At 43.4% G+C, this 22,750-nt stretch overlaps 1 protein-coding gene across 1 annotated transcript in view; it reads left to right on the plus strand.

Annotated features, from left to right (window-relative positions):
• The window catches only part of NR5A2 (nuclear receptor subfamily 5 group A member 2), a 125,314-nt gene that overhangs the window by 17,002 nt on the left and 85,562 nt on the right, over positions 1-22,750 (plus strand). Inside the window, 1 exon segment of the mRNA XM_065872773.1 lies at positions 2,322-2,968. Coding sequence (XP_065728845.1) covers positions 2,322-2,968 — 647 coding nt within the window.

Below are 22,750 nucleotides of genomic sequence, written 5' to 3' on the forward strand. Positions count from 1 at the left end.
AAATGCTGGTGAAATTTACTAGGAAAAAAATTCCAATACCCGAGTGTCGCCTTCTCACCTCTTTTCTTAGTTTGAGGAGCAGATGCATTTCATAGGTTAGATGAAAGGTCAGGTTAGATGAAAGCAAGACTAACATGATTCAGCTGAGAACAGGTAAAAATAATTTGCCAAAATATTTTTTAAAATCCTTTAAGTTATCAAATCGGGATGCCCCAGTAAAAAAGTTTGATTTTAATCTTTTTAAATAGGTACGCTTGTCATGATTGTTACTATTAGTTTCATGATTCTTGAACAAGAGTTAAAGCCTTTAATTATAAAAAGATTTTCTCATGTAGAGTATCATTTTTGATTGTGTGGGAAAGCACGTTTCTTTTTTTTTTTTTAAGATGATGACTGAGTCTGCAAAATAAAAAAAATTTTTTTGAGAAGCAGGAAACATGAAAAATAATGAACCATTACATCGGTATCATTGGTTTGACAAAAACAAGAGAATGGTTCCTCAAAAGCCACATTAAACTTTATGTTGAAAAAGTAGAACCTGCACTTACGACGTACAGGTTGGCAGGAAGTAATGTTTAATATATGACTTCTGTAAATAATTTGTAGTTCATGAACTATTACGGTGTGTTGCTGTCTTGCAGCCTCTGACCTACTGACTTCCCAGAGATTAAATATATTGTAAATAAAGTAATAAGAAGTGATACAGGTCCCTGAGGTGTGCCAGATACAGAAGTGCATTTTATTTGATCAATGAGGCACAGACTAGTCGTGTTTGGGGCTTTTCTGTTGTTTGGCACTCAGACTTGATGGCAGTACTCAAAAATTTTCAGATAAGTCTGCTGAATTGCTAATAGCAATAGAAGTAGCCACTTGGGTTATCAGGAGGACTGTTAAGCCAGTGTTGCTTTTAAGAGGAGGCTGAGAAAAAGAAGTAACTGATTCTTGTGAATTTCTTCATTACCAAGCCCTGTATTATTTTCCAAACAGCAAAACAATGTGGTAGATGCTTACTATAGTATGAGACTCAGAAGATAAAATGTTAAACATTAAATGTTGTGATTGCATATGGTGCCATTTGATTCCTTTTTTTTAGCAAAGGGAAAAGGTTACATTTCTTTACCTTAAAAAAGTGTGTTTTCTTGACAGTAAGTCACTTGCAATGCATGTTCATGCTTTGTTCACAGTGATATGAAACAATTAAACATTCAATAAATTATCATCCAGTTGAAAAACTCTTTATTGTGCAGTGTTCTGGATACCTAGCATCCACAATAAATTTTTAATGCTACACTAATCCTAAGATAAAAAGCTCAAAAACTTAATCTCCAGCAATTTCAATATGTCACAAGCTGTCAGAGGTTGCTGGGTCCTATCTAATTGCCACTGGCCACCATGAGCTAGGAGAGTCCCGCTAAGTAAATTACTAGACGTGGCCCCAGATGCCACATAGCATCGTGACGGTGGACCGTTTTGACAGCTTCTGAAATGAATTTGCTTTAATTATGTCCAATTCTGCTTAAATGGAAAACAATAACCGGTGGCTACCTGACGCGTGCCCGTCAAGCCCAGGTAAGGACGATTTTTCCAAGAAGAGCATGTACCTGACACTTTTGCGGCAGATTAACCAAAAGACTTTGAGAGAGGAAGATGTTCTAAGGAAAAGTAGTCACAATTTAATCCAGGAATGGCTCCTTTGATTTTTTTTTTTTTTTTTCTTTCCCTTTTAGCAGTTTGGGTTTCCATAAAGAGAATCACAGCGTCACTGGCATGATAGGACCTGAGCCTCTTCTTTGGCAACATGAAGCATCTCCTGTGTGTAGCAAAAATTAGGAAATCTCTGCAGTCACCAAAGGGTTAATATGTCCCTACATACCTGAATTTTTTTTTTTTTTTTTTTTTTTTTTTTGCGGTATGCGGGCCTCTCACTGTTGCGGCCTCTCCCTTTGCGGAGCACAGGCTCCGGACGCGCAGGCTCAGTGGCCATGGCTCACGGGCCCAGCCGCTCCGTGGCACGTGGGATCTTCCCGGACCGGGGCACAAACCCGTGTCTCCTGCATCGGCAGGCGGATTCTCAACCACTGCGCCACTGGGGAAGCCCCCCGAAATATTTTTTTGATGACAAACACACTTGGAGGAAAGAATTCATAAATAAAGAGGACGTGGCTTTTTTTTTTGGAATCTTGGTGGGCTATTGTAGTGAAAACCACCACACACAGACCACTTGCGGTCCATTTTCAGCCTTTCTAACTGTCTGGAGAATGCTAATAATGTACGTCTTATTTTTACCCTTACTTTGTTTTTTTCTTCCCCCACCCCAACAGCGGTAAGGGCGGACCGAATGCGTGGAGGGAGGAATAAGTTTGGGCCCATGTACAAGAGGGACAGGGCCCTGAAGCAGCAGAAAAAAGCCCTCATCCGAGCCAATGGACTTAAGCTAGAAGCCATGTCTCAGGTGATCCAAGCCATGCCCTCCGAGCTGAGCATCTCCTCTGCAGTTCAGAGCATCCATTCTGTCTCCAAAGGCCTACCTCTGAGCCATGCTGCCTTGCCTCCTACAGACTACGACCGCAGTCCCTTCGTAACGTCCCCCATCAGCATGACAATACCACCTCCCGGCAGCCTGCAAGGGTACCAGACCTACAGCCACTTTCCCAGCCGGGCCATCAAGTCTGAGTACCCAGACCCCTACACCAGCTCCCCGGAGTCCATCATGGGCTACTCCTACATGGACAGTTACCAGACCAGCTCCCCCGCCAGCGTGCCCCACCTGATCCTGGAACTGCTGAAGTGTGAGCCCGATGAGCCCCAGGTCCAGGCCAAGATCATGGCCTATTTACAGCAGGAGCAGGCGAACCGCAGCAAACACGAGAGGCTGAGTACATTCGGGCTCATGTGCAAGATGGCAGATCAGACCCTCTTCTCCATCGTGGAGTGGGCCCGGAGTAGCGTCTTCTTCCGGGAGCTCAAGGTACGTGCCAGCCCACGGAGCTTAGAGCGCCCCTTCTGGGAGACCCGGCTCTGTCTGTCCCTGCTTAATAGGGTCTTGGTGCGGAAAACACGTTCTCCTTACTTTTCTTCTCTGTAAGGTGATGTTTTCGACCTTGACTTCAGAAGTATTTGCAACTTAACTTTATGGGGCTTTTCTTCTCTGTAGCTCTTCATCTGGGGGCATGGCATTTCATGTCAAATAGGGGAAAGTTGGTTGGTTTTTTTTTTTTTTTTTTCTGAGTAGGAGAATGTCTCTACTTACTCCCTTTAACCTCAGATGGTTTATGGCTAAAAAACTGAAGCCAGTGTGAAACAGAACCTAGTAAACTTTTAAAAAAATGACCAAGTAAAGAGCTCTGTTATAATGGTGCCAAGTTAGAAGGAAAAAAGGCCAACATTTAGTTGTGTTTAGACGCTAAAGAATGCAAGTGGTACCACTGGTTAGTAGTTAGCAAGTAGGTATTTACTACCTGTTTACCTTGACATTAGGTGGGTAGAGCCTTTGTTTTCGGAGCAGATTCCAATAGGATGTTTACTGCTGTTGGCTGGGGAATGGGCCCATGGCAAGTGCTAGCCTGCTTGGCTGGGCTTTGCTACTCATAATCAATGTCTGTCGTTGATTTTAATGGATTGGTACATTGTAAACACAGCCCTTGTTTGTCTAAGGATCTCTGTTTAACTACATAATTATTTTATTTCCTGAAACTGAAGACCGAATTAATATGGGAAAGTTATAGGGAAGTTTGGGATCTGAGAGTAGCTACCAAACTGTATTTGGTGGTCAGTGATTTCGTTCTCTGTGTTGAAAACAAAGCTGAATCCTGGGTTTGATTTCTAGTCTGTCTGTCACAAAATCAATTTCTTCCTCTTCCTGTGGCTGCTTCAGACACCTAGGACTTTGGGAGGAGATTTAAAAATCTCTGAGAGAAGGACAGTACGAACCAGACTTTTAATTTAAAGGTTTCTGTTTAAAGTTGTGTGTGTGCGGATGGGCTGGGGAATGTGGAAGCCACGTGCAAACGGAAAACGGCGCTTTCCATGGCCGTCTTCACCTGGCACTGCAACAAAAAAATTAATCTGAATGGATCCGAGTAAGTTACTAGGCTACCCCCAGCCTGCTGTTACGATGCTCACAGGTCCAGCCCTACCCTCTAGGCCTCTATCCCGCGCGTACAGACGGCTGATGGTGGGGATCACTCGGTGGGGGGGGGGGGCGGCAAGCAGAATGCACTGTTAGCTGTCAGGCCAAACCCTCTGAGTGTGGAAACACCCTGGGATAGTCAGGGCGTTGTTTATCATTAAAAACAAAACCAAACCAAAGCTTCCCGGTGCTCTTAGGTTCACGACTTTGTCCCTTAAGAGAACAGGTAAGAAATTGGAAAATGAAAATGAAAATGATAATTTTACATACAGCCGAAATGTTAGGAAATGTACAAGTGAGGACAGCACAGCCTTCCAAGTCAGAGGAAAGCAGTTTGCGTTAGCTCTTTGCTACTTAGTAACTGTCTTTGTGGGCAGGTCCTCAGTCTCTGAGCCCTAGTATTCTTGTAGGTAAAGTTGTAGGTGTGGTGTTTGGGGGGTGATGGAGGGTATGATGGGAATAGCAATACGTGTATTGAGGTTTTTAGAGTAATAAATGAGACTATATGGGCAAAGCCTCTAGTCCTGGGAACCCGGCCTATATTATATACTCAATAAATCGGTGCTATTTTAAAATTGCTCTTATTGTTTGATGATAAGTGTGTGCAGGCTTTACGTATTACTCTTGTATTCAGGAAAAAAACATGCACTTGTACTCTGATTAGTTTGACATTGGAAAACAATATTACCACATGTGTGGCAGAAAGTAAAATTGTATAATAGTCATTAACTGCTACCAATTGAGGACCTCAAATTTGTCGGGTGGTTAGTTGGCGTAAGATGGATGCAAAGGGGAATGAGACAAAATATTTGCTCTCAGAAATTTTATGATTAAAGACAATTTCATAAATATCTATTCAAAAAAAAAAAAGACTGTTGAAGTTTGTTTCACAGAAGCGTGGGGAAAGAAATCGTGTGTTAATTACATGTGAAAAAAGAAAGGAAGGTTATCAAGTGAATATAGAGCCCCCCAGGTAGGACTTTAAGAGTGCTAGGAAAAAACTCTCTCCAAATTTCTCTTTTCTTTTGCCTGTAATTAAATTGTGTGAGATTCCTTTCTAGGGCATGAGAGTTCATATTTGGCTAAAATGTAAACACTTGTGAGAACGGGATATATTAAAGCAATATCAGTCATTTATACTGTTGTTTAAGGCATTTATCAGTCTTTCATGAGAATATGCTTTAAAGAGGGAACAGATATAAACCCTGGGGGTGACACCTGTAAGGGGTGGGAGGTGCGCCCAGGAGAAAAAGACAAACTGGACCCACTTCACCATTTGCCTTGGGCTTACACTGATTCTGTTTAAGTATTTTCCAGAGAAAGAGAAGTAGAATTTCAGAATAACTTAGGGGTCATTTAAATATGGAGCTGTGAGGTGACCATTTGCTTCAGAAGAATTCCTTTTCCTTTGTTTATAAATTTACTTTGTGGAAACCAGACCAAGGCGTTTGAAGCCAGCATGGAGACGTGCGTGGCCGTGTATTTCTCCAGGGCAGTGGGTTTCAAACTACTGAACTAAGACCTGCAGTAAGAAATATATTCTACCCTGAAACCTGGTGTACCAAACACATCACATACACACACACACACACACACACACACACACACAAACACACAAAAACGCACACACGCGTACAACTGAGCCAGAGTTCCACTAGACAGTACATGATTTTGTCCATGCCATGCACTCTGTTATTTTCTATTCTGTTCTGCTTTAGTCTAATTTATTTCATGCTTTTTAAAAATTTCTGGTCATGACCCACTAAATTGATTTCACGACCCACTAATGAGGCATGACCAGCAGTCCAAGAAACGCTGCTCCTGGAAAGGTGTCATGGACCTTCTGCTGGGCGTTGTCTACCTGCCACCACTATGAATGACTCCTGGACAAGACCTCTCCCTCCCGGCCTGGCCTCCAAGACATCCCCGAAACCTGCAGCCCGGTCCCTGCCTACCTTCCTGCAAAACTTGTGATTTTTTTTTTTTTTTTTTTAAACTTGTGATTTTAAAATATCGTTTGGGAAGATGAATGCTCCCCTTCACACATTTGTCTTTTTCTTGTTAACTTCACTGCAAATTACCCATCAAGCGATACACTTATAGGGCAGATCAGATTGCTTATACCTCTACAACCCCAAGATGAAAAGGTACATATTTGCTCCCGGAGAGTAATAGGATAATAAGGCAATTTTGCAAATGACCCCTTGCACACTCTCCCAGGACAAGTTAGACTCTCTCCGTGGATAAGAAGAGGGAATACAGATTCCATTTGTTTACTATTTAAGGGATCAGAAGGGCCAGAGGAAATTTGGTGGGTTGTTTCGTTTTTCTACTTAGTTACAAGGTGCAAAAAGAGATATTCTGGTTCCCATTCAAAATATTGGAACGGGAAAGAGGAAAGTATAACTCCCAAACACGTATCTTGAGACATAGTACATGAACAGCAAAAAAAGAAAAAAAAAAAAGCAATATACTCATAGAAAGCGTGCAATTTCAGAGCTGGATGACAAGCAGGGAAACAGAGATAGAGGATACATGTAAGTGAGCGGTTTTGTTTTTCTCTATACCTGTAAGGAAGGAACAATCCTGGTCTCCATCCATAATTGTGGCATGGAAAAGCTGAAATTAACACCCTGAAACTAGTAGGTTTCCAAACAGCACTTGTGCATCCCATGATACTCCTTGCCTAGAAACCACAGATTTTCCAGATCTGGAAGAGACGGTGGGGGTCGTTTGATTCTACCCCCTCCATTTACATACGAAGAACCAGAGGCAGGGGGGCTGTGGCTTGTACCAGATTATACAGCTACCGAAGGGCAGAACTGGGACTGGTAGATTCAGCTTCCAAGAAGCTGTGCTTCTCCGCAGCCCTGCCCCCAACCCCCCAATGCACACACACAAAGAAGCCATGTAACCTTTGACTCCAGAAATACACGCCTTTGCCAGTGAAGCTAAAGCAAATCTCCACGTTATCAGAAGTCCATCACTACCACCCAATTACTAAATCACTAAATAATCAGGAAGATAGATTTTCTCTGAGCCCAGACGACCCCCTGGGAGTGAGTGAGTCACTTTAGAAAGCTACTATAATTCTCGCAGGCCACTGGGACATCATTCAGTGAAGTGCATCTACCAGCCGGCACTTCTGAGCCCTGGAGGAGTGTCCAAAGCTCTCCGAGTGCCTTTCCCTCTGCTCACAGCCCTTCTTGGGGAGAATCAGATGCGGCAACCACGTGCAGTTTTGCTCAGCAGGAAAATGGCTAAAGGAAGTTATGTCCCGGGTCCTGCTTGATGCTGGGTGTAACAGCAAGGGCTCCTTTTTATGTATGTTTGCAAAAATAGGAAGGAAGAGAATTTAGGGTTGTAACCAGTTGATAGATGGGCCACGAATTACTGAAGTAAGACGATATTTTGGGGGTAGTATCGTACATTCGCTATACCTTCAAATCCTTTTTTCTTTTTTTTGGCTGCGTTGGGTCTTCATTGCTGCATGCGGGCTTTCTCTAGTTGCGGCGAGCGGGGGCCGCTCTTCGTTGCGGAGCGCGGGCTTCTCATTGCGATGGCTTCTCTTGTTGCGGAGCACGGGCTCTAGGTGCGCAGGCTTCAGTAGTTGTGGCACGCGGGCTCAGTAGTTGTGGCTCGCGGGCTCTAGAGCGCAGCCTCAGTAGTTGTGGCTCATGGGCTTAATTGCTCCGCGGCATGTGGGATCTTCCTGGACCAGGGATCGAACCCGTGTCCCCTGTATTGGCAGGCGGATTCTTAACCACTGCGTCACCAGGGAAGTCCCTCCCTTCAAATCTTTAAACCCCATCTGTCTTACAGTGGCCTATACTCTTGACTTTTCCTTGTGTTTTTGGAAATTAAGAGCGGATTCCAGAATCCCCCCTCCCCCGCCCCGCCCCACCATATCATAGAAAGCACCGTCTTTGTGAGTCAGGAAGATTGTGCTTTTTTCTTTCCGTTATTTTTCTCTCATCTGTGTCTTGAGTATCTCATAAACACAAGAGCAGTGAGAAAATAATTCCCACTTTGTTGAACAACTAATGAATCTGGAGGATCTATTTGATCTTCTAATGAGACCAGATGTCTTCAGAGGATTCTGGGAATGGGTATAGAAGAACTTCCCCTCCGTGAATGATTCTGATACATGGAGGATTAAAAAAAAAAAAATTCTAAATTAATCCTGAGTGAAACACATAACTAGTGTTCCTGTGGAAAATAGGGCTCAGAGGCTCAGGGAGTTTGTGCCAAAGGTATTCAGCCGAGCTGAAGCCAGTTTTCTCAAAAGTGAGGAGACTGGGGGTGGGAGCAAGCCTTTTCTCTCTGCTCTGGTGCAGAAGCTTTTTGAGCAGAGTTTTATTTATTTATTTTTAACACCCTAGATCACTTTTCCCAAGCCTTAGTTCACTTCTCCCAACCAATGTAGGTCTGCGGTTTGAGATTTCGCTGGATTTGCCCCAATTTTTTTTTTTTTATTATTGGAGTACAGTTGCTTTACAATGTTGTGTTAGTTTCTGCTGTGCCAGGAAGTGAATCAGCTCTATGTAAACCTATATCCCTTCCCTCTTGGACCTCGCCCCCTCCCCCTGTCCCCCCCATGTAGCTCATCACAGAGCACTGAGCTGAGCTCCCCGTGCTATACAGCAGGCTCCCGCTAGCTATCTATTTTACACATGGTATTGTATCTATGTCAATCCTAATCTCCCAATTCGTCCCCCCCTCCCCTTCCCCCGCTGTGTCCACATGTCCCTTCTCTACGTCTGCATCTCTATTCCTGCCCTGCAAATAGGTTCATCTGTACCATTTTTCTAGATTCCACATATACGTGTTAATGTACGATATTTCTTTTTCTCTTTCTGATTACTTCACTCTGATGACAGACTCTAGGTCCATCCACATCCCTACAAATGACCGAATTTCATTCCTTTTTATGGATTTGCCCCAATTTTAAGCCATGTTTAATGGACTTGCTTAACCCTTCTTTTCTGTGTGTGTGTGTGTGTGTGTGTTGGGGGCAGTGCGTACATCATGTTTTCCCACATTCACCCGACGTCCTGCTCCCCTTTGATTCCCCCTGAGCTTTGGGGTTCAGGGTCACATACCCAGAATTATAGTTTGTCACTTTACCTACCTGTGTTTTCATTCCTTTGGATGCAAAGTAGTTCCTCCTCGAAGGAAATGATGAGCATTGAAGTGATTTCCCATCAAGAGGGGAGAAGTGTTTCTCTCTGAAGGCAGATTAAAATATCTATGACCATTCAACCTAATCATCAAAAAGAGATCAGAAGAAAAGAAACCGACCCTTTGTAGGTTTACAAGGAAATGAGAAAACTGGCTTTTCTTCCACTGGGGCTGGGAAGTTTTCTTCTGCCTTTGAGTTTGGAGGGAACATTGGAATCTGCATGTCTGATTCCATGACTCGGGGCTCTTCAGGCATCAGACGTCTGCTTCTGTGATGCCCTCCAGGCAGACCTGGCACAGAAGCCTCTGGGCTGGTTGATGATGCTGAGAGTATATGATTCTAGCCTTCCTTGCTTGTCCAGGCATGGGTCTTACTGCACCCATGTCGGTTACTGATTGAGAAATCCATTCTTAAGACTTTAAAGTCTTCTTGGTCACTGTCCCATCAATACCTGTTTGTGCTATAGGTGTTGTTCTTTGGTGGAAATGGCCCCCTGACTGCGGAGATGTGGCTTCTCCACCTTCTGTGTTCCTTTTTAAAGTATTACATTTGCTTTATTTAGAGGGGATGCATCTGCAAACTGCAGACTGGGTTTAGACTCTTAACTTCTCGAAGCTTGGTTTCAGCGTAGCCAGGCGCTAGTTGTTTCCTCCCTGGGAGGCCAGGAGATTTGGTCGAAGCAATGACGATGGCTTCATACCGGGTTTGCTTGTTCACACGCCCGATATGCTTCCTGTTCCTTTTGATCTTTGACTGTGCTGGGTCTTCGTTGCGGTGCACGGGCTTCTCATTGCGGTGGCTTCTCTTGTTGCAGAGCATGGGCTCTAGGTGTGCAGGCTTCAGTAGTTGTGGCACGCGGGCTCAGTAGCTGTAGCGCACGGGCTTAGTTGCTCTGCAGCATGTGGGATCTTCCCAGACCAGGGCTTGAACCTGTGTCCCCTGCATTGGCAGGTGGATTCTTAACCACTGCTCCACCAGGGAAGCCCCCTGTTAATCTATTTGTTATCTACCAGCATCGTGGAGAGCATGGGAATAGCCAGCCATACCCAAGGAACCCGTGTTTAACTGGCTGGGCCATTGTCAGGCATCTGAAATGAACAATGAGGGTAGGAAGAAAATGGGCATCTTCCTTGCTCTGCTCAAGGTCAGGTGGTGAAGGGAAGAGAGGTCCCTTTTATTGGGTGCTCACTCTCTGCCTGCTCTAGGACTGGGTGCCTCAGGACCTTTTCTGGTCCGCTCCTTAGGGCAGCTCCGGGAAATGAGGACAGGACAAGGTCTCCTTTGGTCTTAGAGACGGAGAGGGAAAGCCCTGGACCACTGCTGTCACATAACGTGGTCCTTCCAGAGGACACGTCCATCCCTCCCTTATGGGCCCGAAGAGACACGGAGTTAATTGATTAATAAAAGTTTGTTAACTAGGCTTTTATTTTTTAATTTTTTAAAATTTATTTTATTCAAGTATAGTTGATTTACAATGTGTTAATTTCTGCTGTACAGCAAAGTGACTGTTATATATATTCACTTTCATATTCTTTTCCATTATGGTTTATCACAGGATATTGACTATAGTTCCCTGTGCTGTACAGTAGGACCTTGTTTATCCATTCTATATATAATAGTTTACATCTGCTGATCCCAAACTCCAAATCCACCCTTCCCCCAAACCCCCTCCCCCTTGGCAACCACAAGTCTGTTCTCTGTGTCTGTGAGTCTGTTTCTGTTTCATAGATAAGTTCATTTGTGTCATATTTTAGATTCCACAGATAAGTGATATCATATGGCATTTGTCTTTCTCTGTCTGACTTACTTCACTTAGTAGGATAATCTCTAGGTCCATCCATGTTGCTGCAAAGGTATTATTTCATTCTTTTTTATGGCTGAGTAGTATTCCACCATATATATACACGTGTGTGTGTGTGTGTGTGTGTGTGTATATATATTACACACATACACATACATACACACCATGTCTTCTTTATCCATTCATCTGTCGATGGACATTTAGGTTGTTTCCATGTCTCGGCTATTGTAAACATTGCTGCTATGAACACTGGGGCGCGTACATCCTTTTGAATTAGAGTTTTGTTTGAATATATGCCTGGGAGTGGGATTGTAGGAAACTCTATTTTTAGTTCTTTAAGGAACCTCCATACTGTTCTCCATAGTGACTGTATCTGTTTACATTCCCACCAACAGTGCAGGTGGGCTCCCTTTTCTCCACACCCTCTCCAGCATTTATCATTGTAGGCTTTTTAGTGATGGCCATTCTGACCGGTGTTAGGTGTTACCTCACTGTACTTTTGCTAACTTGGTGTTTTTTTCTTTAAATTAAGGTTTTCCGATTTATTATTAGCTCACCCATTAATCTTACGGTCAATCTCTATTCTGCACAGAAAATCATTTAAAATTACATATTAGAATAAATGCTTCTAAAGACCTAATTTTTTTTTTTACATCTTTATTGGAGTATAATTGCTTTACAATGGTGTGTTAGTTTCTGCTTTATAACAAAGTGAATCAGTTATACATATACATATGTTCCCGTATCTCCTCCCTCTTGCGTCTCCCTCCCTCCCACCCTCCCTATCCCACCCCTCTAGGTGGTCACAAAGCACCGAGCTGATCTCCCCGGGCTATACGGCTGCTTCCCACTAGCTATCTACCTTACGTTTGGTAGTGTATATATGTCCATGCCTCTCTCTCGCTTTGTCACAGCTTACCCTTCCCCCTCCCCATATCCTCAAGTCCATTCTCTAGTAGGTCTGTGTCTTTATTCCTGTCTTACCCCTAGGTTCTTCATGACATTTTTTTTTTCTTAAATTCCATATATATGTGTTAGCATACGGTATTTGCCACCTCCTAGAGAAATGGAAAGAAAAACAAAAATAAACAAATGGGACCTAATGAAACTTCAAAGCTTTTGCACAGCAAAGGAAACCATAAACAAGACCAAAAGACAACCCTCAGAATGGGAGAAAATATTTGCAAATGAAGCAAGTGACAAAGGATTAATCTCAAATTTATAAGCCCCTCATGCAGCTCAATTAAAAAAAAAAGCTAACTTGGTTTTTAAACAACCAAGTTTTTTAGTCAAATAATCTGTTAGTACCAGCAAAATTAACCGAGGCACTTGAATCTGTTGGGGGATGGGTGGGGATCTGGAATGAGAAAGATGGAGAAAGAGACAAAGACGTGGGGAAAAAACACCTCAGCAGGTAACCTGCCCCGGAGGTTGGAGCTCCATTAATAGGCGAGGGTTTAGGGAAGACTCAAGGTTAACAGAAAATACTTCCATTTTTCCTCGACTGCAGAGTTTGGATAATAGGTGAGAATAATACCCGCCATTTATTGAGTTTTTACTGTGAGTCAGACCGTTGTTAAGTGCTTTACCAGTACTGTATCTCACTTAATACTAATGAATCCCTGGGCAACGGGCATGTTTGCTCCCAGTGTACAGAGTAGGCTACCAAGACCTAAAGATTTTCACCGATTTGCCCCAAGTCCCATGGCTAATAAGTGGTAACAATGTCATCGAAACAAAAAATGTATATGGCGGTCTTTTGTAAACTATGCCCATCTCAATACCGCTTTACAATAGGTCTTAAATGACCTCTATGACTCTTAAACTACAGAGAGTAGTTTCTTAAATTGGCCCAAGAACATGTAAATTCTTTCTTTCTTTTTTTAATTGGAGTGGAGGGCGACCTTGTAGGGCTGGAATCCGGAACCGTTTGCATGGGAGAAGATGAGTTTGCCATTGGTGGCAGACTCTGGAGCTTCTAAACCTTCATCCGTAAAAGGGGCTGTAACTGGGGGGGCCGCAGAACCAGGCCATCGGGTGCAGCAGGGGTGCGGTCTTCTCGACTTGGGGACACTGGGCAGGCTGTCCCCGCAGCCCCACCACCAGTGCCCAGCACCGCTTCCTACCGCGTGATCGGTAGAGGCAGGTGCATCAGTCTGTCTGCTTAGAAGCAGGTACACACTTGTTTACTGAGAACAACGAGGGTCTCTGCTCACTCCAAGACCTGCGTCTGCCCAGCAGGGCACACGAACTGCTCACAGATCTTACAGAAAGTCCGAGACGTTCATTCCTCAGTGTGGGGGAGGGAGAGCTCCCTGATTCCCTGAGCCCCAGGACCCTGTCTGCCCACGGTGTCTGCTGTTATACAGAGTCAGGTTGTGGGTGACAAAGCCGAAAACATGACTCGTGTGTGACACTCCTTAACACAATTTGAAGGACTTTGCCCTCTGAACCTGTGAGGTAAAACAGGTCTTCCTATTTTCCAGGGTAAGTGAAGGATGACCGTACTCCTACTTATTCTTCGACAACTTGGGAGGTCGATCATACAAGTCTTTGAGGGCTCCACATCCATTTGCAGAACGGCTGCATGGAAATTGGGCATTTGTGCTGTTGTTCACGTTAAAGACATTAATGTCTAACCCAAGAATACCACCCACACTCGAGAACAGAGACGTACACGGCATCACCTCTGCTAGCAGCTGGGTCTTTCTTAAATGTCTGATGCTTAAAACCTAATTCTCTCTGCACTTCTGCCTTTTCCGTGCACCAGGCGAAGCTCAGGCCGCCTGTTCATGGGTCCCCAGCCAGCTTCTCTGGAGACACTCGGACCTTCTGTATCATTTTCCTGATTTTCTCCACTTTCCTTCACCTCCATCTCTCCTTTTCAATCTGCCCAGATTCCCTTTCTCTTTTCTCACTCACGTGGCTTCTCCTCCTTCCCTCGGGATCCTCAGCTTGCTCGAGGCACCTGCAAGGCATTGCTTTGTACAGCATCGTGGTCCCTGGGACCCCTGTCCTCCGCTGCATCTGCATTTTCCCTGCAGGTGGAATGTGGTGGACCAGGAGAGCACCCAAGCCCCGTAGGTCTGAGGATGGGAAACAGTTGAGTACATAGACCCTAGGAGTGGGCTGCATTCAAGGACGTTCCACGTAGATGGAACGTCTATGTGGCCCTGTCTCTGGGTGAGGGGACCCCACGCAGCGGGGTCTTCTCTTGGGGGTACCCTGTAACGCCCGTGCAAAGACAGCTTCGAAATTCTCCTTGTTTCTCAGCAGCAGTGCGTGGCAAGGCCCTGCTACCTATGTACGTTGTGTAGCGACATCTCCACACAGTCCCACAAAGGGCTGCCAAGGTGTCCCTCCCTTTGAACTTCCTCCCTGGAAATCATTTTCAAATGCCATGTTTCCGACCTCCCAGGACCAAGTGTGTGAGTTCTTCACATACAGCGTCCTCTGAAGGAACAGCCAAACACTCGGAGGAGAAATTGCACAGATCTGAAGCGTGCAGGACCTCTGGGCTGTGCTGCTGTTCATTTCTCTCCAGAAACTAAAAGAACACCACGTTAGCTCGAATATTTAGAAGTGTCACCAGGATTACACAACATTTGGGATTAACTTTACAACCAACCTTGATCCAACTTCTAATTCTGTAAGAATGCTTTTTCTTTACATGACAAGTGGACTAATTGGCCAATAGGTCTAAAGTCTGTCTTTTATCGCACAATAAGAGCGTTGCAGAGGCAGAGGGTAACCCCAGATGGGGGCCTCTTGTCTTTCATTTGGGGAGCGCGGAGATAGCTGGCCTTTCATCCAATGGCTCACAGAGTTGAGTTTTGAAGTCTACGGCGGGACCACTTCCGGTGAATTGACTATTGCATTTCTAAATACCCTGTTTACAGAATACTTTACCTGTGAGAGCAGGATAATTATTTCATTTAAATTAAAAACATATTTTTAGGGGGGGATGAAACACAGAAGGTACCAGATCCATGTTGAATGGATACACCCAAGGTGTGGAGGAGGACGGGTTGGGAGGGATGGGGGTAAGGCAGCAGAGATAACATTCTGTCTTCACTTTCAAGCGACCTCAAATTGCTAATTGGTAATTGGAAAATTCTCAGGATTTCAATGTCTTCTTAAGCAGTGTTCCTGATGTGATTGATACAGACACACTCACATTCATTTGGTAAAAACTAATTCCACTCACATACAGGTTTTGGGTCCCACGTGGTTCCCCCGGGCAGATCTTGTGTGTATATATCACAGAGTTTTGAGTACATATCCTGTTTTCAGATGTGTTCCCTGAAATGTTGGCTCATTCTAATACCTGTTTTATTTTGACCACTGTGTCTTGCCTCGTCTAAAATCACCACAAATCCTCCTTTACCACACACATCCCAGCACCACGGTTGTGCTTTTTGGATCTGTAGTCGTGATGGATAAGAGGCTTGGCTTATTGCCTAATTAAAAAAAAAAAAAGAAACCTACTAAATATTACATTTCCCCTTGTAAAATAATGATATAGATTAGTGTTTGTGCAGAAGTGTTGGCAACAGAATTCTTCAAAAGTTTTCCTTCGGGTGATGAAAGCTGTTATATTATTTTGACTAGCTAATCAAATATAATTGGGGAGCTTGAAGTGCCTTACATTTTCCTTGTACAGTTATCAAAGCGGGAAATGTAACTCGTGGAGCTGATGAAAGGCATCTCTCTTCAATTATAAACCTTACAGAGGGAAGAAAGAACAGTTCTGTTGCTAAAAACTCAGGGCTTGAAATGCCCCTTAATGTTAATTGCTGTATTAGCTAGTTAACACGTTATTATGCATTTTAATTGATTCTTGCTCCAGTTTTGGAGAAAAAAAAAATTCTGGATCTGTTTGGCAAGTAAATTAAGGAGGGAAGATGCTTGGGTACAATAGCATTACTGTTTATATTAGGTTTAAATCATGCCAGATATTTGCAGTACAAACAGTAGCCCTCACTTTTGTGGGGTCTAACTTGCTTTAAAAGCATTAAAGCGTTAATAGTTCGCACTCATGTATTGGGATTTGTGGTTATGAATGTTTTCAAAGGAGTTTTATTTGACCATTGAGAATTCCTTTTATGGTTTTATCAATGACACGTCACAATCTTGAAAACATAACTTCATTCCAGTCATGTATTCGGATGGGTCCAGCTGAGGGTTGGCTTTTGAAAAGAATCAAAACATATTACACCTGCATTTCATTCACCAGGACGTAGCATTTTTCTTTAGGGTTGAATCCCACTCTCAAGCTACCTGTAAAACATTTCTGGCATAAATGATGAGTTGTGACCTAGGATTAGGACAGATTTCAGCTTTTATTCATTTATGAATTCACTTGTTCACCGCCTCATTCATCAAACCTATAATGAGTTCCTACTGTGTGTCGGTCCCCTTGCTACATTACGGCAGACAAGACAAGTGGGCCTGGCCGGACACAAGTTACATCCTCCTGGGCGCTTTTCTCAATTAAAATAAATGCAGCACCAAACACCACAGCCAACCCTGACTCTGAGAGCTTGTGCCGCTACTTGTGACTATGCTTCCACCGATGTGTGAAATGTATTGGGACTGGAAAAGACGATTGACTTCTCATAGACAACAAGCCGACCTCTGAGAAACATGGCAGTAGTCCAGTAATGACGAAAACTGAGAGATAGAGGTTTGTCCAGATTGTAGGGTGAGCTCTTGGGGGGCGTCTACCCAGCCTGGGGCAGGGGAGGAGGAAGTCTTGGAGGATGAGTGGGAGATGTCAACCAGATGAGCAGCTAGAAGTGAGGGGAGTCAGGGAGGCGTCCCCAGCAGAGAACAGCTGGTGCAAAAACATAAGGCCTGTGCACTGCACTTTGGGGACCAGTGCATAATTCCTGCGGCGGGAAGGTGACCATGTACATGGGAGGTGGCTGGACAGGGGGCCAAGGTCACTCACATGGGCTCTTAAGTAAGGATTTTATTCAAGGCAAAGGGAAGCTACCATGGGAAGTTGAGAAGGGGTGACCCAGAGGGATTGGAAATGTACCCCAGTGACTGTTGGACATACATGCCTACTGTTTCCTTTTTTTGTTTTGTTTATTTATTTACTTTTGGCTGCGCTGGGTCTTCGTTGCTGCGTGTGGGCTTTCTCTAGTTGCCGCGAGCGGGGACTACTCTTCGTTGCGGTGCGCGGGCTTCTCACTGCGGTGGCTCTTCTTGCGGAGCACCGGCTCTAGGTGTGCGGGCTTCAGTAGTTGTGGCACACGGGCTCAGTAGGTGTGGCGCTCGGGCTTAGTTGCTCCACGGCATGCGGGATCTTCCCGGACCAGGGATCAAAACCCATGTCCCCTGCATTGGCAGGTGGATCCTTAACCACTGCGCCACCAGGGAAGCCCTGTTTCCTTTTCTGAGTTCAGCTTTGGTGTGGTTTTTCCCTCGTTTCCCAGCATTTAGCTGAAATACATTCCAATGATTTCTTTTTGTGTATCACTTAAAACCTTGTTGTTGTTGAAAAGAAGGCATATAGTTGATGTCTTTTCTGTATAGTTTGTTATTTCTGCTATTCTTTCCAACAGACCTTTTCCTTCTAGGTAAATTCCAGTTAATTGGTGACATGGAAATATTTGAGGTCTTGGTCTTTGTTTCATGTTTAATTTAAACAGATGTGACATTTGAAAATTTCTTCAGTATAACATGTGTTTTGACCAGAAGGGTTTTTCTCTTTAACCTTACACTTATCTATTGCTGTTTATTTCATAGTCATTGATTTAGTGGCACCAAATCAGTTTATATTCACGTTATTGGGGGGAGGGTGCTATCTAGCCCGGTGGATCTAGAGCTATCACATACCAGCTTTTAAAATTATTTGTTCGAATCATTCATTTATTCATTCAATACATGTTAATTAAATACCCACTGAGTGCCGAGCCCTACTCTAAACCAGAGGATGCTGTTGTGGACAAGACCAGCTGGGTACCATTTTTATCGACACTCGCTTTGTAGTGGGAGGGAAGCAGATGATAAACTGCCAAGAAAGATCACGTGAACAGTTAGAATAAATGAGTGAGGAGCGTAGATGGGAAGAGAGGGAGCAGTTAGAGGGCTGCAGAGAAGACAGACGTGAAGGGTGGACACTTGAACTGAAATCTAAACAGCAGGAAAGAACCAGCCTTGCTAGATCTAGAGACGTAGCCGTCCAGGCACAGGAACAGCATGTGCAAAAGCCCTGAGGTGGAAACCAGCTTGGTACTTTCAAGAAACATGAAGAAGGCCAAAGTGCATGAGTCAAAGAGTTGGCAACGTGCAGCCCATGTAGGGCTTGGGTTTTCTTCTGTTTGGGATAGGAACTCTTAGGGTTTTAGGCAATGGAGTGTCTTCGTCGAATTTCATTATAGGAAATGTTGCTCTGGCTGTAGGTGGGAAATGGGTCAGGAGGAAGCAAGAAAGGGCGTAGGAGACTCAGCAGCCCCGCGGCTTAGACAGGGCAAGACGGTGGGAATGGGGAGAAGTGGATGGACTCAGGACACAGGTTGAGGTAAAGCCGACAGAATTTTGCTCCAAGGGGCTTTGGGAGAAAAAGATGAGACAAGCACAACTTGGGTTTTTGGCTTGAGCCGTTGAGAGCCATTTGTTGAGAAGGAAGGGGAACCGGCATCTCTGGGAGCAGGGGCTGCCAGCTTCCTAAAATGCTCCTGGGACAGATAGACGCAGAGACCAGGGCTGGTCCTTCGATGCCTGCTTTGGGAACCACTGATTATTCTGGAGAACACAACTAAACTACCCCGTGCAGATAAGAATCCAAGCTCTTCTTAGAGGCCAGGATTCTCCACACTCCCCTGCAGTCTACTTCAGAGTTTAGCAGCAGTCAGTATGCTCTTTGATTTGCAACTTAAACCCTCCCTTCTGCAGAAGTGTCACCCCCTCTGTCATAAAGTCAAAACAGGAACCTTGGCTTGATTCTAACCTGTTACTGAGTTACAGCTTGTTGAGTTGCAGCTCCAGGAAAACCTACAGATACTGTCATTAAGGGATTCAAACTGATTTCAGTACTCAAGACACAGGAGTCTGGTTAAGACTGGACCCCTCTGCCGACACAAACTGACCAGGATGCAAATTCAATCGGAGTGGGACCTCAGGGAAATTAGTGGCTGAGGCCATTCACTGCTTGATCCCACGTGACTTTCCCCTTCCAAGAACGTAAACCAGATTTGGGCCATCGAACCTTTAAAAGGATTTTTCTTACTTCAATATGGATTCTCTAGAATTTGACCCCAAAGTTTGAGTCACCACCTTGACATGGACTCAGTTTGTTTTCCTCCACAGTCCTTTTTATGAGGAGAAAATTGCTAGTTATTTTAAATATTCTTTCTAAGCTTTATCTCCAATCCTTTCATTATCTTTGTTGCTTTTCTAACAGCTTTCACTTTCTTTTCTGTAGTAGAAATCAGAGATAATCTAAGCTATAGTCTTTCCAAAGCTTCTCTCACCCCAGCGCAGAGCAGTGGTTGGTGTTTGGACAAATCCAGGGATTTACCTACAAAATTATAGATGGGCGTGAATATGCCAGACATACCAGAATCAATAACCCTGCCAGCAGCAATGAGTGTTTTATCTACTCCGAAAGGACTTTGTTTCCCACTGTTGAGCACCTTACTTAATTTACTTCTAGGCCCTGAAAAAATCCTGATACTATTTTGTCCAGTATCTTCGCAGTTGAAACAACTTCTTACCCACTCACTTATTAGCCCAAGTCTCAGTGGTCACTTGCAACACAGACTGACCTCAGCTTTGTGGACCCTGAAACTTAAACAATTTAGGAAGCACTCGATGAAAACAAAAACAAAAATATCTTCTCTTTTGCACATTTTACAAACTTTAGTCCTTGTGCATAGAATTGCTTGGATTCCCTCAAGAGCCTGGAGAGCGCTCATACGTGGGAAGGTTCCTGAAGCTTAAGCTCATTCGTTTCAGGCATAAGTGCCTCTGATTTGCTCTCTGCCAAGGAATTTCTTGCATAGGTTATCACTGGGGCTAGGAGGAAGGTGGGGATAAAGAATCTGCATGGTGGTCCAATAGGATTTAAGTGTAGACCACCCAGATTGAATAACACAGATATGAAGCCCAGACACCTTAACCAAGTTTTCTTTCTAAAAATAATTCCTCATTGGTCATGGGACAAAAGATAGTCCTGCCTGTAGACTGAAGACATAACTGCAGCATCCTTAGATGCTCTCTGGGTGGTCCACCTTCTCCTCGCCTCGGCTCACTGACTGGCCGCTCTGACACCTCATCCTATCCGACCCCACTCTCCTTGCCCTAAGAAATGTCTCATACACATATCCAACCAGTTTATGCAGGAAGTGCCGTTACGTTCTATTTCAGTTTTGATGAAGGATTCATAGAGAATTCAGACTCTCCGATAACAGTAGTACTTTGTGTACATGTAGGTGCCACAGTGATCTCATGAGAAACGTTAGGGGTTTCCCATGGTGAGATGAAAGAGGATATAAAGGTTTGGGGCTCCTCAGATTGGAAAATTTCAGTTTTTTCCTTCCTCTTAGAATCACATTGTAAACGATTACGTGATCATACATTTCCTGTTTGATTTTATTTACCCAATCTTGACTTACACATCTGAGTAAAAAGACCAGAGCTCTGAAAGGATTCGTTAGAAAGAACATTGGAAAATAGAATCTCTATCTGGGTCTCAGTACTGTGCACGCATCCATGAGTGGTTCCCTCTAAGCTGGACTTGTTGGCTTTCACATGGGACCTTGCAGAACGTTTTGATGAAGAGTTTAGTCTGGAGAGCTCAACATTCAAAATAAAGTTTAAAGGTTTTGAGAGGTTTTTAAAAAGTGAATTTTACTCGCTTCTAATATGGATGGCTAAAAAAAATGAAGTGAATTTCTCAAGTGGTTTTCATTTGTGAGGTGGTATGACTATATAAATTGTGCAAAAGAACTTAAGTTTCTTGCCAAAACAAAAATAAATAAAGAAATGAGGTGGTGGATGTGTTAATTAACTAGATGGGGGGAATCCTTTCAAAATGTAGCAGGGAGGTATAAACTGGGACGTTGGGACTGACATACACACACTACTATATATAAAAATAGGTAACTAATAAGGACCTACTGTATAGCGCAGGGAACTCTACTCAGTATTCTGTAATGACTTATATGGGAAAAGAATCTAAAAAAGAGTGGATATAGGTATACGTATAACTGATTCCCTTTGATGTACAGCATAAACTAACACAACATTGTAAATTAACTATACTCAATAAAATTTTTTTTAAAAAGTAGATGTATAGTCAAATCATCACAATGTACACTTGAAATATCTTACAATTTCATATGTCAACTAAATACATCAATAAAACCGAAATAAATCCATTTATGTATCGCACACGGGACCAAAGGAATATGTATCCGCTGAACGGACGGGTAACAGGGTCCCTTTGTGCATTAACTGTGGACTTTTGTTTTGAGGAGTAATTGAGGTAGAGAGGAAAGACAGTCTAGCAAATTCTATGAGCCAAGTCATATTTTGGAGTGTCTTGTGGTTTTTATTTCTAAATAAACTACAAGTCAAGAATCTCCTTTAAATAAAATGAACAACCGGAGGTTTCATGGACTGTTCCTGCATAATAACGTTTAGTAGAAAATCTCATCTAAAAATGGGATGTATCAATGAATCTGGATTAGAGCTGATTCAGGTTGCTGACTCTTCGTGGGAGCATACCCCACCTCGTGACGTATAAACATGAGTCGTGGCAATGGTCAGCAAATGAGAGAATTCTGGAAGGATTTGTGGGGCAGAGGAGAAACGCGTTGACATCCTTTGGAACAAGAGAGTGAAAATGAATTTATTTATTTTTAAAAACTCTTATTGGAGTATAGTTGATTTACAGTGTTGTGTTAGTTTATGCTGTACATCAAAGGGAATCAGTTATACATATACCTGTATCCACTCTTTTTAAGATTTTTTTCTCATATAAGCCATTACAGAGTATTGAGTAGAGTTCCCTGTGCTATACAGTAGGTCCTTATTAAAAGGAATTTATTTTTTGAAATGAGAACAGACTACCCACTTTTCCAGATTCCTGTCCTTTTATGAGATTTTTTTTTTTTTTTTTGAGCCATTTTCTTCTTTGGTTAGGAATTATTTACCCAGATGACTACCTAGTGAGAAATTGGAGATCAGTCACATTATGTATAGAGCCATTTAGATTAACGTTCTTTGATTTCTAAATCAAATGTGCCACACAGAACACACTTTCACAGTGTTATATCCACAGAATAGTGTTTCACATGCTTTTGCAGTAGGTTTTTCCACAGCTTTGAGCCCTGACCCGCTTCACTTCAGGAGGAAGGAAAAACCCCACTAAATCAATGATTAGCTTAGATCCGAAAACACTTTGCTGCCAAGGTGTAATATCTTTACAAAGGTTTCTGAGGTAAGGAGTATTTGTTTAGCTTTAACTTTATCAAAATAGAACACTAGGTAAAAACACATTGAAAGGGCACTTGAAACAACAAAGTTGCCCCAAATCTATTGTTCCGTTACATTTGAGGGTCGGGCAAATCCAGTTGTTAAATTATCTCACGTGGAGAATTGGTTAATTAAATGTTTATTAATT

This window comes from Phocoena phocoena, chromosome 1 (assembly GCF_963924675.1).
Source record: "Phocoena phocoena chromosome 1, mPhoPho1.1, whole genome shotgun sequence".
Classification (NCBI taxonomy): Eukaryota; Metazoa; Chordata; class Mammalia; order Artiodactyla; family Phocoenidae; genus Phocoena; species Phocoena phocoena.